The 17,971-nt window shown below is 44.5% G+C and overlaps 1 protein-coding gene across 4 annotated transcripts; it reads right to left on the bottom strand.

Annotated features, from left to right (window-relative positions):
* Window positions 1-1,300: 1,300 nt before the first annotated feature.
* Window positions 1,301-16,002, bottom strand: NUDT13 (nudix hydrolase 13). 4 transcript variants are annotated; one of them, XR_009555524.1, is made up of 10 exons: window positions 15,896-16,002; window positions 13,424-13,563; window positions 12,926-13,033; window positions 10,676-10,782; window positions 8,580-8,705; window positions 7,209-7,320; window positions 5,471-5,625; window positions 2,717-2,940; window positions 1,880-2,632; window positions 1,301-1,824 (listed from the first exon to the last, which is right to left on the bottom strand). XR_009555524.1 is itself a non-coding variant. In XM_060240811.1 (9 exons), the coding sequence occupies exons 1-8, from the start codon at window positions 15,982-15,984 to the stop codon at window positions 2,746-2,748; spliced, it is 1,032 nt and encodes a 343-aa protein (XP_060096794.1). In that variant the 5' UTR covers window positions 15,985-16,002; the 3' UTR covers window positions 1,301-2,632; window positions 2,717-2,745. The 4 variants fall into 4 exon arrangements, 2 of the variants coding, with proteins under 2 accessions (XP_060096794.1, XP_060096795.1); XR_009555525.1 differs by having other exon boundaries at window positions 1,301-1,843; window positions 1,897-2,632; XM_060240811.1 differs by having other exon boundaries at window positions 1,301-2,632.
* Window positions 16,003-17,971: the final 1,969 nt, after the last annotated feature.

The following is a 17,971-nucleotide window of genomic DNA, read 5'->3' as shown; positions in this document are numbered from 1 at the left end:
TCACAAAACATCCCCACTCTCCCACACTAGTTCTTTACCTAGGCATATATGCATGTATGCATAGAAATTCAGGTTGTGACCAATTTAAGATGTTAATTCCAGGCAGGAATTTTAATTCATTGATTAATCATGTGTATGAATAAACAACAGTCCTGCAGAAAAAAAGCAGGCTGTTTCTTGATAGGCACCATCTTCAAACAGCAGTGCCATCTTGCCAGCCTGGAGGGAAATAAAACAGGAGTCCACTGGCACCTTAACGATTGACTCTATTCCAACATGTAGTAGCCATGTTGGTCTGTCTGTAGCAGCAGAAAAGAGTAAGTCCAGTGCCACCTTCAAGATTAACAAAATTTGTGGCAGAGAATGAGCTTTTGTGAGTCTGGAGAAGTGAGCAGTGACTCACAAAAGCTTATATCCTCCATCCAAGATATCTTGCAGGATAAACCCACAGATTCACAGCAACCCAAGTCCTGATAAGCAAATACTTTAACATAGTTCAGAACTGGCAGAAGCTTTCTGATGCTGGTAGCTGAGAGGATGGGTTGAAGCGGTAATATATTTATTTAGTTAAATTGTATTCCACCCTTTCCCAAGAATGGGCTCAGGGCGGATAACATAATTTTAAAATAATTTAAATTATACAGTTAAAACAATGAAAATAGCAGTATATCAAGCAATACAAAAATTGTAAACCACATTGTAGATGGTGGCATAGTTAATACATTTGCAGCATGCTATAGTTGACAGTAATGCAGCAGAGATAGTGTCATAGTATAGAGGCCAGTCGATGGGGTAGGATGCCCGCTGCCTCAACCAAAGGCCTGGCAGAATAGCTCTGTTTTGCAGGCCCTGCAAAAAGGTAGTAATTCAGTGAGGGCCTGAATTTCTACAGGAAGCTGATTCTACCAGGCCGGGGCCAAGGCCGAAAAGGCCCTGGTCAAGGAAAGTCGGACATCCTTCAGGCCAGGTACGGATTATGTATTAAGCTTCAGGCGACTTCAAGGACTTCATTTTTACATGTGCTCACATTACCTTGGGACAAGACTGGTGGTCTTTGATTGTATGAAATTCCTTAATACCCTAGAAATCGGACCATTCCTCTATCAACAGCATGTCCCTTCTCCAGCCACAACCCAGGTGATATCCTCTTCCAGGATCTATTCTGAAAGTGAATTCTAGAGCAGTGCTTCCTGAATTGAGTATGAGGTCCTCTTTTTAATGTCAAAGCATTACACGATACTATTAGGATCTGTTGGTTGAGAAAATACATAATGACAAAAAGCTACCATGAATTCAATAATGCTTTAAAATGAATTAATATTTTATTAATCACAATAAATTTAAAAACAGTAATACATAAATGTGTGAGACATTATTTCTTCATTTTACAGAAAGCTGGGTTTGCTTATTTTTTATATGGAGCCATTTAACAAGATGGCTGGTGTTGATTTTGGAGGCAAAAGGTCTGGTTGAAGCAATTAATGTTTCAGCCTTGGATCTGGTTCCACATACAGCTTGATTCAGTGTTTAGATTTCAATGCAACAAATGCAGTAAATCCATTTTTGCAATGGGCCTTCAACTCTTGCGAGGACAAATGGTGGATGCTTATACATTTTGACCTTAACCCGGCTTTTAATGGTATGTTGGCTCCCAGAAGAGCTCTCAAAATCAAAGACAAATAAGGATTAAACTGCAATAGAAAATGTTCCCTGTGGAGAGAATCCTCAGTTGTTCTGGATCCAGGCATAGTGAAGGGATGCTCAATCACTCCATGGCCTTAGTGATGGCGATGGAGGAAAGGGGGACCTCATCACCAGAACATGCTGTCAGATCTCTGGGTACCTGTGTTGAGCAGCAGGTCTTTTCCACAGCTCCTACCATCATCAAACTGGTACTTTAGAAATGGTTGATAGGCTGTTCTTTATAAAGGTGGGATGACACTCCTTATCCAGGGGTGACTCCTCCTCCTCCACAATTACCAGGCTGCCCTGGGGTGGTCAAGAGAGAGACGCTGTGTCACAGTGAAACTCCTGGCCCCAGTGACTGCCTTATGCAGCTGTGGACTTCCCCAGCCTGGCAGAGATATGGAAAGGGCCAGTGAAGTCCCACAAGGAAGTCACCAGCCCAATAGCAGCTCCTCAAAGGGCCACAGCCCACAACTCTGTTCATTTTTAGCTTATCACTGGAGATGGGAGTTGGTGAGCGATGAGAGCCAATATGGCCTCAGCACCCAAGCCTCTCCTGAGGAGTGGTTCTTCTTTTGAGTAGAAAAGCAGCCTCTTAGCCTACTGCACCTTGGGGGGCCTACAGCTGAAGCTGGCCTGGTGCCACCTACCTCCTTGGGATTTTGAAGCAGGCAGACCTAGTTGGGGAGGCATGACCACACTGCAGCAAGTTGGCTGAAGCCCAGCCAGCAGCTGGCCCTGCACAGAGCTGGATGACACACGGCTGCTCTGGAGGCAAGTCTGGGAGTGGATGGAGGAGGCATAGGTGGGAGACTGTGGAAATCAGCCCAAGCTGCATGGATTTGCAGAGCCCTTGCAGTAACTCCATGGCTCCCAGGCCAAAGGTTGGGAACCACTGTTCTAGAGCTCAAACCAAAGGGTGCACCTCCTTCCTGCAATAAAGGTCCTGGAAGAGAAAACACACATACTTTGAGTGCTACTTAAACTAGGATGCCAATATTGCAATAAAAACTGGCATCCAACAGCTTACCAGAAACAAAGGCTGACTTGTTATTTCTTCTAAGCCAGTATGATGGCCTGCTTCTTAACCCACTCCCGAATCAACCTGTGGGCGATGGCTTGCTTAGGTGGCACCCAAAAGGAGTGGCTGTCGCTCTCCTCTTGGGAAGGGTTTGGTGGCCTTTTAAGGGCTTGCTCCACCTCCTCAAGGCTGAACCACTTGGCAGCTTCTAGTTCCTCTCTGCTGATACTGATCTGGAAAAGAAAAGACGTAAAGGTAACTCCCATAACAACAAGGGAGTGTCATAATGAATGCCCATAGAGCACTGTGGTTCAGCTAAAAAGGCAGCCTCCAGACTGCAAGTCCCCTCAAAATTCACCGGGTGTCCTATTCTCCACATCTGCAATGTAAGATAACAATACTAACCCGTCTTACTGAGCTGACATAAAGATGACTGGAGATTATGCAGCACTCTGAACAACCCAAGCTCACTATGCAAACACTGGCTGGCATCCAACTATGCAGTTCAGAGGGGGCAGCAATATTTGCTGATTTTCCCTCCCCACAGAAGCCCACCGAACTTGGCACATTCTCCCCTCTCCCTCAATTTTGTTAGCAGACCTTCAGGAGCAACATAGTAGGAGTCTGCATCAAAAGGGAAGAATTAATCAAAATCAGCACGCCCTTAAAATTTGCATCAAAATTTTTCCTAATGTGAGTGAGTGCTGGCCTCTAGTTGTGTTATAATAATCACCTATTCATGATTTGGTGGTAGTGGAAACTGCCATTAAGTCACAGCTGACTTACTGGTGAGATTTTCAAGGCAAGGGACGTTCAGAGGTGGTTTGCCATTCTATGCCTCTGGGTCACAATCCTGGTATTCCTTGGAGGTCTCCCATTCAGATACTGCCCAGCCTTGCTTAGCTTCCAAGATCACACTAACCTGGGCTACCCGGCTCAGAGTGGTTGCGTACATAGTTGGGAACAATTACCCGCATGGTCTTTCATTTATAAATCAGGTGAAGATAGACAACCATTTCACCACAGATATAACTGTCAAGGAACCTAGGACTTACAACAGGTAACCCTCATGGACTTAATTTAGCGGACAATGATGGATTATGGTGGAAATCCCATCCCCAGTCTAGGCTATCTGCAGCCCTGGCCTGGAAATAACACGGTATGAAAGCTAGAAGTCATTTTTGAAATAATGGAAGGTTAACAAATAAAAATGTTTCAAATATTTAAAAAATACTCTTGTGTTTCCTTATAGTTAAAACAATATTTTTTGTGTCCCCCACTAATTATCCGTGAGTTAGTTTCCTCTATCATAATTTCTGAATTACCGCCCCCCCCCCCCCCCCCCCCCCAGGAAACAGCTTTGCAAGAGGATGAGAGAGCTGCAGTGATTTTGCAATATTTATTTCTTTGCAATTATACAGAGAAAGCCCATGGGAAAGGAAGCCGTATACCAGCAAGGAAGTGCTAGTTGAAAAGTAGCATCAGTCCACCAAGCACCAAGACCACCACCCTTTGCAACCTCCCCAAAACAGCTTCTGGGCGGCCACCTCCAAAAACTAACAATGCTTCCATCTCTCCCAAATGGAAAAACAAACCCTTTCCTTTCAGCCACACGCCTATGAAGTTTAAATGACATCTCACAATGTGCTTTTAGATCAAGATCAGCAAGCTGTGGACCACTATGGGCCATTCCTATTGTTTGTATTCACTGACTTTGGGCCAGTCACTTTCTCTCAGCCTTACCTACCTCACAGGGGTGTTGTTGTGAGGAGAACCATGTTGTTAACTGCTTTGGGTATCCACTGGGAAGAAAAAGTGGAGCCTAAATACATAAAATACTGGCAGGCTGTAAGAAGGTCTAGAAACTTGCTTACCATAACAGCCACATAGAACAAATATCAGATGTTTGAGAACCACAAGACATGAACATCAGATGTTTGAGTGCTGCAAGGAAGGAAGGCAAATAGATGGGGGAGGGAGAGGTGGGAAGAAAGCAATTTTTAACAATAAATGCATTCTCCAAGCTGCGGGCTGGCTTGGTGAAGTGATTAAAGAGACAAATGTCTTCTCCAAGCTGGCGGGTGCGGGGGGGGGGGGGGCGGCCTTTGAGAGCCACACAATATGAGCCACAGTTTGGTCATCCCTAGTCTAGAAAGAGGTCTACTTGAGGCCAAAAGTAACGTTCCAGCATTGTATAATCATCTTGTGGCTACATAAACAAGAAAGTATACTCCCCAGTCCCTTTACCAAGAGGAATCTGAAGTGGTAAGATGGAGAACATGGGAGGATTAAGAGATGAAGCTCAGTTTACTCAGAATGTAACACACTCCCAGTCTTGCCTACAAGATTAATGAAACTTATTTGTTTTCAATTAGGAGTTCCCAACATGGTGCCTCCCAAGTGTTCTTGGAAAGTAAATGGAGCCAAATGGGGCTTTTGCCCAGCAAAGCTTCTGATTGGCCACTGGAGATTGGTTGGCCAAACAGATTTTTAAAAGTGTTGCTTGGGCAACAGCTGCCACCAAAGCACAAGGATCTTCACTGTGTGACTGAAGGTAAGCTGCAGCACTGTTTGTGCCTCCTGTGGCAGCCATTTTGTGGCTGTGCCCACCACACTGTGTCAGAATTCCTAAGGTGCCCACAGGCTCAAAAAGGTTGGGGACTCCAGTTTTAGGTAAAACTAAGTCAATGGAAATTCAGAAGTCACCAAATTTAGTAAAATTCACTAGGCAAGTAAAGGAGCCACCCCAGCCCCACTTCTTACCTTGCTGTGTTGTGGACACACTGTGGCATGATAGCCTATCATTAATGTGCTGTTCGGGAACGGCCAGTGCTGAGAAGCAGAATACCAGAGAGACTCCACTTCTAATCCCACCTCTTCAGCCACTTCCCGTCTGACTGTCTCTTCCAGACTCTCACCTAGAAACAGAAAGCTTGGCTTCACATCCCTTTTAAAGTGCTAATAAGTACAGAACCTTATTTAGTTCCTTGACTGGCAGTTTAGTGGAGCATCATCATAAAAACCTATTATGGTGATGTGGACCATACAGACAAGCAGATTTTTCCTTCTGAGGCTGGCTCGGCGCAATTCATTAGAAGGTCTCAATTTCTCCCCATCAAATGCTTTCAACTAAATCTAACCCTAATTTTCAATTAATCCATGACTTTTTACACACTCTTCTTTTTGTCACTTGTGTGCCCTTATTGGTTTGTTTTGTTTTCTGTTCCACATGTTTTGGTCCTTCTAGCAGTCATTTTGGTAGTACATTGCTTTACATGTGAAACACCCTGGAATACACTGATGTAATATTGAAGGGACTGCTAAGGAGAGCAAAACACTTGTGTGTTGGGGCAGGAGGGGAGCAATACAGGCACATACACAACAAAAATAAAAAGGCAGAAAAGCCAGGGCTTTTTTTGTAGCAGGAACTCCTTTGCATATTAGGCTACATACACACACCCTGATGTAGCCAATCCTCCAAGAGCTTACAGAGGTCATCTTACAGGTCCTACTGTATGCTCTTGGAGGATTGGCTACATCAGGGGGGGGGGGGTGTAGCCTAATATGCAAAGGAGTTCCAGCTACAAAAAAAGCCCTGTTACTAATCTGAGAGCCAGCATGGTGTAGTGGCTGAGTGTCAAATCCAGGATCTGGGAGACCCAGGTTCAAATCTCCACTCAGTCACAGAAGGCTGCTTAGGTGGTCATGGGCTAGTCACACTCTCAGCCTAACCTACCTCACAGGGCTGTTGTGAGGGTAAAATGGAGGAGGAGCGGGTCGTAAGCCACTTTGGGTACACACTGTGGAGAAAGCTGGGGTATAAATGATGTCCGAATGACAAAAATATGCTGACATGGGTTTTAAAGTACAAGGAATGGACTGCTGATCATCTTTGCTGTTTTAACTTTTTTAAAGATGCTTTCCTCCATGTAAATACAGAAGTAATGAAGCTTCCTCTCGAAATCCAATTTACCTTGGTGGAACTGATATCACAAAGAATCACAGAAGGAGGCATACAGGCCATCTAGTCCAACCCCCTGCTCAGTGCAGGATCCAAAAGCCTTGTCCCAGGTTAATGACAGATCTGCATAAGCATGCCCCAGCATTGTTCTTCTACATGTGGGAGCCCCAAAAGTATTTAAAACAAATACCTAAATAATAGTCACAAGTGTTGCATGTATACAATCCCTGATTCATTTCTTAGCCCTCTCCCGTCATCTCCCTTATGCAACATTATAATCTATGGAGGTATTTCAAGAGTTTACTTAATCGCAGATGACTTTGGAAATAAGTGCAATATGTCCATGAACAGCTCCTTACATCTGTAGTGTTCATAAATTTTGGCAATAATGTCATAAGCAAGCTAGTTCCGACTCCCACGACTCACAGAATATTCCTAGTGTGGGCCTCTGTGCTGACTGAGCAGCACGCACTATGCTGTGGCACATAATTAAATTGTGCAACTATGTGCATATCAAAAAGGATCAACGTGCTTCCTTACCCACATCACAGAAGCCAGAGAGAGCAGTGTACATCCCTTTAGGAAATGATGCTTGCCGTACAAGAAGACACCGACTCCCATCAGACACCAAAGTGATAACCACTGGAGACATCTAAAAATTGCCCCAAAGCATTGCAAGTCAGATGGCAGCCTGGAGACCAGCTAACCACGATGTAGAATTCAAAACAGCTGTTCAAATCAGAGTCTCACAGGAATTTCTGTGGAATGTGTAAGTAATGTAACTGACCTGCATTATGGCACCCACTTAGCATTTCCTGGCTATTATAGGCAGAGATTGGAGCAAAATAATGAGAGCCGGGATTCTGTGGAGGACCATGCTACAATTCTGCAGTCATGGTCAGCCTTAAGAGCCCTTGCCAACCAAGCTAAAGACTCATGGCCTTACCAGATGTGTGCTGGGAGATCAAAGTTGAGAGATTTTTAAAGATGCATGGGCCCCAATTTAGATCAAAACCACACCACACAGAGAGGTTTTAAGACTCTGCCTGTGCCATGCTTCCAACTTGAGATGATGGCCCAAGGGAGCCACCCTTTTGCCTCACTGGGCTAAAGTGTGACAATCTGATCTGAATTGGGCCACTACAAAAGAAGTTGCTGAAAGCTCCAAACACTCTGCTAAGGCCCTAAGTTCCCCACACTGCATCAGCTGCCTTCTCCTCCTTCTCCACACACCTGACCAGCTTCGTACAGCTGTGTGTGCCTTAAAGAATGGTGCCACATGCATACATTTGGCCATCCCTGAAGAAAGCTATGTTCTTGCTACCTCTAAATCCACCAGAGGACTGAGCTGATGAGGTTAGTTTCAGATCACTAAATCCCTCTGCTTCTGCTGAGACACTCTGGCTGGCCTTCTTTGCTTTCCCGGTGGTGACAGAAGAGCAAAGACGGAAGAGAAGAGGTGAGCCTATTCTGCTTGGCTTCAGAACTGCTTCTAGTGACAGAGTAAACCACTTACCCCCTCTGCAGTCCCAAGGGTCCCAAGGTCAGCTCACAACAACACAAACAGATGGAGCAGAGGTCCATCAGTGGCTATTAGCCACAGTGTATTGTTGGAACTCTCTGTCTGGGGCAGTGATGCTCTGTATTCTTGGTGCTTGAGAGGGGCAACAGTGTGAGGACTTCTAGTGTCCTGGCCCCACTGATGGACCTCCTGATGGCACTTGGGTTTTTAGGCCACTGTGTGACACAGAATGTTGGACTGGATGGGCCAGTGGCCTGATCCAACATGGCTTCTCTTATGTTCTCTTACATCCTAGAAGTGTGTATACAGAAGCACATTATAGACAAAGCACTTCGGACTAGCTGCTCACAATGGTGCTAGGACATCTCCCTTCCCACACAGAGACTCACCTGTGGGTAATAGATTATTTCACTGCTGTGGCACACCCGTTTGCTCCCAGACAGGTTCTTCTCAGTGGGCTGCCCAGTTTTCCCACAATACTTGTTGTTGTTATGCCAGCGAAGGAGAGCCTGAGCCTACAGAGAGTCACAGGAACATAGGATGCTGCTTTATACTGAATCAGACCACCACTCCTTCAAAGTCAGACTGGCAGTGACTCTCCTGAGGTCTTTCACATTATCTGCTATCTAATACTTTAACTGGAGATGCTGGGATTAAACCTGGGACCTTCTGTATCCCAAGCAGGTGCTCTATTACTGAGCCGCAGCCCCTCTCAAGTCAAGGTGATGAAGAGCTCTCTGGACTGTTCTGAAGAGCTCTACAACACGTCTGATGAAACCACCCCTACCCCATGCATACTCCATAAAAAAAAAATCAAAGCTCTGTTTGTAAATCCAGAGTTGATTGCTCCTGGAAATGCCTCTTTTATTGATTTTGGACATCTTTCCTCCAAGAAAGTCAGGACAGTGTACCATTTATCTTAACAACGCTCAGATCAGGTAGGTTAGGCAAAAAGGTAAGAGATCTGCTCAAAGCCAGGCAAGGGTTTGAACTTAGTTCCCCCAATCCAAACCCAACAGTCTCAGACATTCCACAATTCTTTTCATGTATGTTCTCTCTCAAGCCTTCAGGATCCTCAGTGAGAGTTTATAAATCCAGATTTGCACCCCCATCAGTCACTTTTCTTAATTTCTCCAGCATTTTTTACTCACTGTTTATCCCTTTTCAGCTGGCTTCTGGCTTGTAGGAAGCAGTGTTATGTTTCTCAAGCCAGATTCCTCACATTCCTCATTGGATTTTAGCAACTGTGGGGCATACACTGCTGGTTTCTGACAACCTGATGGCTAACTCCTGTCTGGTTTACATACCCTAACTATCTCACAAAGCGGTAAATATCAGCTGCCATTCTATTGGGGTGCTTTCAAAAGCATTACTTCCCAGGTCAGATTGAAGAGGTAAAAAGGAATTGTTTTGCCAATTTTACCATATAAAGGATGGCCCAAAATAAAAACCAGTTCTGATGTGTTCACAGTATTGTTCAAATAATCCGTACAGTACATAAAGCCCTTACAAATTCTATTCTGATAAAAGAAAAGGTCAAAGTAGGCAGAGGGCCTATGCAAAGAGTCAGGGAATGTTGGAAGAGAAGAAAACAAGAAAAACTCGGAGAAACAACGAACAGAGGCTAGGAAACTGAGGTAAGGGAGGCTGGATTGCACATTTTGATTGGAAACAATTAAATCTTTGCAGGCTTGCAGCATTAATTTGCAAGTTACCACTCACAGCGACTATCATAAATACAGAGCCCTTCAAGGCTTTGGACTGTAACCCCAGGACTGCCTCAACCCTGTGTTCCCCCCACAACTTTGCTCTTCTGAGCAATCCCTACAAATGGACAAGATCAACCACTGCCTACGTTCTCTGTCACGGCCCCCCTCTTATAGAATGGCCTGCCTGAAGAGGTCAGAAAGGCTCCCACCCCCCGCCTTTCCCCCAAACTATGCTAAACTGACTTATTCAGGAAGGCATATTTGCATAGATAATAAAGCTGTGCCATAACAGAATGGTTCAGAAAGATGCTTTAATAAAGGGAAAGAGAAAGGGACTGTGGACTATACTCAGGGCTTTTTTTTGTAGCAGGAACTCCTTTGCATATCAGGCACACGTGCCTGATGGGGCCAATCCTCCTGGAACTCACAGTGGGCCCTGCAAGAAGAGCCCTGTAATCTCTTGGAGGATTGGCTACATCAAGGGTGTGTGGCCTAATGTAAAGGAGTTCCTGCTACAAAAAAGCCCCGACTATACTATTGTGTACAGAGTATGTACTATTTGTTGCTGCATGCATTGTTCCACTATGTAATTTCTGCACTGTTTAACATATCATGTTAATACTTATGTTTGGTGTCAGATTTCTGCAATCCTAATCCTATTCCCTTGCTTATTGGGTTTCCTATCCTGTTGCTTGCATTGTCCTGTGCTGCGTGATCTCCCTTGAGTCTCTGAGAGAAAGGAAGACTATAAGTAACACAATAAAATAAATAAATACCGAGGAAACCAGCACTGTATCTTCCTCTTCTAACTGGAAGAATGCTTTCCGGAAATCTGCAAATGATCCACCAAGTTCAGATTCAATGGCGGCTCTCTCTAAGGATCCTGGAATTCAACAAATCTGCAGGAATCAGACATTTGGTTATAACCCCCACCCCACACCCTTTTGTTTCCAATTAACACTACCAAATTATGGTATAGCAGTTGATACAGCCCTGACCTGGATAGCTGAGACTAGCTTGATCTCATCGGATCTCGGAAGATAGGCTCTAGCTAGTATTTGGATGGGCGACCTCCAAGGAACACCAGGACATAACACAGAGGTAGGCAATGGTATCTTACCCTTGAAGGTGGCTTGCCTTAAAAACCCCATTGGGTTGCCATGAGTCAGCTGTGACACGATGGCAAAAAAAATAGAATAGATACTACTGACATCACACAGAGCAGCAATATCATGCCCAGAGTAATATGGTTCTCCCCAAATGAAGGCCTGTTCAGAGAAAACGACCTCATAAAAAGTCCAAGAAGGGAGGGAGGAAATGAAGTTGAGATTCTAACTTGCAAAGAATATTATCATAAAAACTTCAGAGCTTTGTGAGGAGCCTCAAATGAACATCTCAGACTTGGTGAATGGGCAAGAAAATTGCAGATAAGATCTTCTTCTGCCTTCCAATGTTCTCTCTAATGCTTTTCCCTCCTGAGCCGAGCAGTTCGCATCCTGAGCAGGATATAACTACTATAATCATAAAATGGGCATTATGAACATATGAAGCTGCCTTCTACTGAATCAGACCCTCAGTCCATCAAAGTCAGTACTGTCTACTCAGACTGGAAGTGGCTCTCCAGGGTCTCAAGCTGAGGTTTTTCACGCCTACAGTTTAGAGGGAACACGGGTGTGCCTTCCCCTCCCTCAAGCAGCCTGCCCTTTGTCTCGAGGGCTGGGCAGCATCACAAGCAAAGTGCCCCCCCGCCCCCCAGACAGGGCATTACAGTGACAATGAAGAACAAGCTGAGGTTTTTCACGCCTACTTGCCTGGACCCTTTTTAGTTGGAGATGCCGGGGATAGAACCTGGGACCTTCTGCTTACCAAGCAAATGATCTACCATTGAGCCACCATCCCTCCCCTAAATGGGCAATGGGCAGTGCAAGACCCTTCACAGCTCCAGACTGCTGCTGAGTGGGGCTTCCTGTGTTATTGAGCGGCTGCTCATGCACACAGTTTAGAGGGAACACAGTGTGCCTTCCACTCCCTCAAGCAGCCTGCCCTTTGTCTCGAGGGCTGGGCAACATCACAAGCAAAGTGCCCCCCCCCCGACAGGGCATTACAGTGACAATAAAGAACACAGATAAAACTTGTGGCTTGCAGCAGTGGAGGAGTGGGCTTTTCCCAGACTCCAAGCTCCACCCCCCAAACACTGCAGTACTCCCATCCTCTGGCAAATTTTCTTTGGGATGCTCTCCTGATCCTCAGAGAGAATTCTGATGACCACCTGGAAGCTGCTGTAAAGAGAAAAATAGGGGGAAATCCTGACCTAGCCTGATCTCATCAGATCTCAGAAGCTAAGCAGAGTCGGCCCTGGCCAGTATGTGAATGGGAGACCTCCAAGGACTACCAGGGTTGTGACGCAGAGACAGGCAATGGCAAACCACCTCTGAATGTATCCTGCCTTGAAAACCCCACCAGGAGCTTCCATAAGTCAGCTGTGACTTGATGACACTTTCTACCACAGCCAGGGGAAAATCTACCCTGATAACTTCTCCAGTTCTTCTTTTGCTAGATCCAAGCTCAAATTTATACCTTATTAGTTCACATGAAATAAAATAACATGCTTTCTGGTTGGCTCATCTCCAACAAACAGCGTAGAGCTGGTAAAAGTAAAGAAGTCTTAGACCACAGGAAGAAACATCTTCTCTACAAGGAAATTATTAAGGCAGTAAGGGATTTTTTGTTTAGTGCAGGGAAGGGGAGATTCAGCTATAAAGCACCCACTAAAAAAATCAACATTATCTCTCCATCAGAAAATTATTGTACAAGTATCCAGAACCAAGCTACAGTGAAGTAAGACTACCTATAATACTTGGCTCATGATCCTTTTTTTTTTTTTTATGATCCTTTTCTAAACAAGGTGACTTTTCAAAGCCTTCTCATGGTCAGGATGGTGTCTAAGATTACAGTCCTATGATCACTTAACACACTGGGATTTAATAATGAGTAAACCTGAGTTTTAAAAGCCCTGAAATTCTAACCTAGGTCCAAGGCAAAGTACGGTGTACACTCCTCTGAACAGCCGATCAGCATGGAATCCTCTATCCACCTTTCACTCTGGCTGAGTTTCATGAGGATCCTTTTCATTTCTAAAAATCAGAATAGGAATCAAGAAAGAAAAAGAGTTAAGAGGGTACATTAATGCAACAGCAGCAGTGGTCACTCTTTCTTTCCACTTCTGCAATCTAGGACAGATGTGATGGAACAACATCACAGAAGAAGCCCACGAAAACTAAGCAAGGTTGAACACCAGAAATTTTAGTTTTAGGAAGAAAACAGCCATTTCAGTGTTAAAGAACTCTTCCATCTTCCTCCCCCATTCCAGCTGAGCTGTTCTCATATTTTTGAAGCAAGCAATGATTTTGTTGTTGCTGCTACAATTCCCATTACACAGACATGGTGATTCTCATAAAAGTAAAATGACTTTCTAAGTCTCCATGGCTGGTTAGACTCTGACTGCTATAAAAGAAATGGGTTACCTGGTGCATTTATCTTTGGAGCCAAGACCATTTTTCCTTTTTGCTGCAAGAAGGGAGACAGGTTGTGAAACAGAAAGAAAGATCCTGACTTGTAGGCTTGTCTGCAAGCATCGTCATCTTCTTTTAGCTCAGACAAATATCTGCAGTGGGAAATGGATCAGAGACAGAATGAAATGACCAAGCCTGGATTATTTGGTGGTAGAGGACGCTGTATTCACCATCTCCAGATACTCGCAAACATGTTAATAACAAATATTCAGTGGAGACTAAAATAAAAATCCAGTGGATACTAAAATGTACCCAGCAATATTTTTAAATTAGCATCCAGTATTGCAAAATACTTGCTACAGAGCTTAAAGAGTCTCTAAAACCCTTTGGCCTTCTATAAAATGTCTAGGCATGAACAGGTCCAGTTATATTTCAAAGATTTTACCAATAAGAATTTTTATTCTTTTGCTTATTAAGGCAATTATCCTAGGAATTCTTACTCAAGAGTGAAGCCCCACAGAGTGTATCAAGCAACTTCCAAGTAAAGAGGAAAGATTACATTTCTTGATCCAGCTATCTTGACTTTGCAAAGGAAGCAGAGAATTGGATGCAAAAAACAAAAACAGCTGAAGTATCTGGAACTTCAACTCAATTCCTGTCAATCTGAGAGAACCTATCAGCCAGACCATATATACAGTAATAGACACCAAGCAGAGAGTGAGCAGATGCAAATTTCATACTATCATGGTGGGTACTCTGATACTCTAGATGATACTATCATCTAGAGTATCATACCAGGATCTGGGAGATCCAGATTCAGATCTCCACTCTACCATAAAACTTGCTGGGTGGGCTTGGATCTGTCATCTCCTCAGCCTAACCTCACAACCAAAGTTGTTGTGGGGATAAATTGAAGGAGAAAATCCTATATGCCACCATGACCGCTTTGGGTGAATAGGGTCAAAATGAACTAAATAAAATAACAAATACAGTTTCCTTTGAGAGAAACATGTTGAAGCATGGCCCAATTTTTTTCACCCAGCTTTTGTAGCAGTCATCAGCAAAGCCAACATTCTGTTTTAGCAGCTGCTGTTCCTCCTGCTCCCGATATCTATCTTGTACTCAAAACACAGGATGATCTGTGAGGCATCTCTTAATTAAAGCAAGCCCTACCCCGGCATCCCAGATGTGTATCCTCTGTTTGGGGCCTTTTTTTCTGGGAAAAGAGATGCCGGAACTGTCAAGAGGGAAATTAAGGAGAAATATATGGGTGCCCCTCATGAGCTTTTAAACATTTTTTGAGGATTTTGTTTCCACAAAGACGTTCCAGAATTCCACATTCCCCCATAAAAAATCCCTGCCTCTGTTCCACTTCCTCAACCATTATGGAACAATAGAATAATTTATTGGACGGCACACCTGCATAAATACATCACAATACAACTGCTCCTCAGCATCAAATCAGCAAGTCTTTTGAACCCCTTTGCAAAACTATCTGAGAGCATGCCTATCTCAATGGTTTGCATGCTGCCCATTTTGGCAATATGGTGTGAAGCCCTCACTGCAGAAAGGACTACCTAGGAAAGAAGGTTCTGTAGCGCTTCCCCTTGCATGCAGTACACTGCCCAAGAGTCTGGGAATCTCTGTTTACCATGCAAACAGCTTTGAGATCTGAACTCCTCCATCTAAGTTTAGAAAGACTTGGATGTACAGAGCTACAGGCAGATGCACGTATGTCATAAAGCCATCCTACATAACATGTAACTTACCAAGCTGAACGCGATCCACCAACCACAACAAGTTGTATAAATTGTGTAGGTATTTGACAACCTCTTTGTTTCTGCAGTCCCCACCAGGCTGAGCAATCAGGAGGTTTATGAAGATCCAGGTGGGCAGCCATGCAGTCAACTTGGCCATGATTTAAAACAGACCGCAAGCAAAGCGAGGCCTCACAACAGGTTTAAGTAGCAATGGTTTCTGCTCTTAGCCTTGTCACACCAAAAATATTTTTCTATGATCAGTATTTTCTGCTTTTCCTAGACCTTAACAAAGGATCAACACTTTCAAGTTTCTTCCATCATATGTATTGATGATGATGGTGACGATATTGGATTTATATCCCACCCTCCACTCCGAATCTCAGAGTGGTTCACAATCTCCTTTACCTTCCTCCCCCACAATAGACACCCTGTGAGGTGGGTGGGGCTGAGAGCTCTCACAGAAGCTGCCCTTTCAAGGACGACTCTGGGAGAGCTATGGCTGACCCAACTCTGGGAGAGCTAAGGCCATTCCAGCAGCTGCAAGTGGTGGAGTGGGGAATCAAACCTGGTTCTCCCAGATAAGAGTCTGCACACTTAACCACTGCACCAAGCGGTGCACCAGAAAGCAATGGCAAAATACAGGATTCATCTACACTAGCAAATACTGTACAATTCTGGAATTAACTGAACTAAACTCAGAACTTCACCCAGGGCCAGAACTTACCTCATCCTCCTGATGTAGGTGGAAGAGAACCTGTAACACAGGGAGGGAACTTTTCTGTATCCCACACGGCAAACTACAGGGACTACCATCTTGGGAAAGAAGCCACTATAGCTTAAAAACAAGAGAGAGAAGAAGAACCAAGACCATACATGTTATTATAAATATCCACAAAATGGGCTTGGCTGTACATGGCCAAGTTTTCCAATGCAAACCAGTTTCTCTCACAGAGTGTAACAACCATGCAATTTGAAAACGGATGTGCGTGTAAGTACTGTACTTTGCTCTGGAATGCATGAATGGGAAATGGCTGGATAAGCTTCCATTATCTCCTTAAAAAACTAGTTTTTAGTACCTTTGCGCCCTCGTCTTGCTTTGGTGGGAGCCTTTAAAAAAACAAATCAGGGTACATCACTTTCACCCTGGCATCTTCCATACCCGCCTGTAGTAGTTGCATTTGATTTAGCAGCTATTTTTGCAGATACTGCCAGTAGTAAGATTAAACAGTCACAGTGGAAAACCATTAAAAGCCACTTCGTAGGGTGCACTATACATAAAAATACAGAGGGTGGAGTTATGGAGGCACTCGCTTCAGAAGCAATGCCAAGTCAAGCTACCGCAGAAGTTAACACAGTAGGGAAAGAAAAGTTTTCGCGAGTAGTCTGCGGCAGCGGGAAGAAAGGAATCCTTTGGTATGACAAACGTCCTCATTTTCATCTGAGGGCGTTGCACGATATGAAGACGAGCTCCAAAAGACAAGTTTAAAAGTGTGACGACGTCTGTATTTAAGGAAACCATACCGAATTTCTCGGAAACCCATTACTGTGGGATTCATAGAAACAGGCATTTGAGGAGTTAAAATCCTACTGCCCGCAGAGAGTGAAAGAACGGATCTGGTTTCGTCTAAGCAGCCTGTCCAGCAATTTCTATTCCCTCAGAAACTGAGCCCCATTCAAGAAAGACAAATGTAAGCTCGCCACTTACTGTTTGCAAAAGCAACGCCTCTTTCCGTCATCAGGAAGCGTTTAGCAACAGCCCTACTACTGTGACCGACACGGATCTTCTAGGAATGCGCCTCATCAGTGTGTTTATGAAAGATGAACTACAACACCAAGAATCCTTAGCTCTTCAGTGGATCTCTGGGAAGTGTAGTTCCACTAAAACAATTCCTTTAATATTATATTCAGGGTGGAGATACGGATACTGGAATTTTCCTTAGACTTGGCAGGGCAGAAGTGAAAGCCCAGTGGTATGAATTCAGCACAAAAGCTATCTATTCACCAGGTGCTGCCAACTCCAGGTTGGAAAATCCCTGGCTATTTGAGCGTAGTACCTGGGACAGAGCTTGAGAAGGAAGGGTAGCAGGGAAGTTATACTATAGTTCCATCCCTAGTGCTTCCATTTTCTCCAGGGGAACTAAACTCTAGTCTGGAGAGCACTTGTAATCTCAGGAGAAACCCAGGTTTGCAGCCCTCCAAAAGGAACAAAAAGACCTTGTGGCATCTTAAAGGTTTTAAGACTTTTTAAACTGTTTTGTATAGTGCACCCTTATAAGTATTGGTTTAGTGCAACCTAAGAAGTGTGGAAAAGCCCTTTTGAATAATTGTTTGCATAGTTTGCAGGAAACCAGGGGAGGGATGCCAGCCTCCAGGTGAGACCTGGGGATCCTCTGGAATTACAGCTCATCTCCATACTACAGAGATCAGTGCCCCTGGAGAACATGGCTGCTTTGGAGGGTGGCATCTATAGCATTGTACCTCTGTCCTCCCCGGTAGGGTTGCCAATCCCCAGCTGGGGGCAGGGGATCCCCCGGTTTGGAGGCCCTCCCCCCGCTTCAGGGTCGTCAGAAAGCAGGGGGAGGGGAGGGAAATGTCTGCTGGGAACTCTGTTATTCCCTATGGAGATTTATTCCCATAGAAAATAATGGAGAATTGATCCACGGATATTTGGGGCTCTGGGGGGGGCTGTTTTTTGAGGTAGAGGCACCAAATTTTCAGTACAGCATCTAGCGCCTCTCCCCAAAGTATCCCCCAAGTTTCAAAAGGATTGGACCAGGGGGTCCAATTCTATGAGCCCCAA

The sequence above is a fragment of the Heteronotia binoei genome, chromosome 6, assembly GCF_032191835.1.
Source record: "Heteronotia binoei isolate CCM8104 ecotype False Entrance Well chromosome 6, APGP_CSIRO_Hbin_v1, whole genome shotgun sequence".
Classification (NCBI taxonomy): Eukaryota; Metazoa; Chordata; class Lepidosauria; order Squamata; family Gekkonidae; genus Heteronotia; species Heteronotia binoei.
The sequence above is the reverse complement of the archived record's forward strand: the minus strand, read 5'-3'. Positions and strand labels throughout refer to the sequence as shown.

Coding starts and splice junctions, on each gene's coding strand:
- NUDT13 (XM_060240811.1), bottom strand. CDS start 15,984: ATGGTAGTCCCTGTAGTTTGCCGTGTGGGATACAGAAAAGTTCCCTCC. Junction 13,034..13,423: donor TCCAAAGATAAATGCACCAG/GTAACCCATTTC, acceptor TCTGATTTTTAG/AAATGAAAAGGATCCTCATG. Junction 7,321..8,579: donor AAATAATCTATTACCCACAG/GTGAGTCTCTGT, acceptor GGCAATTTTTAG/ATGTCTCCAGTGGTTATCAC.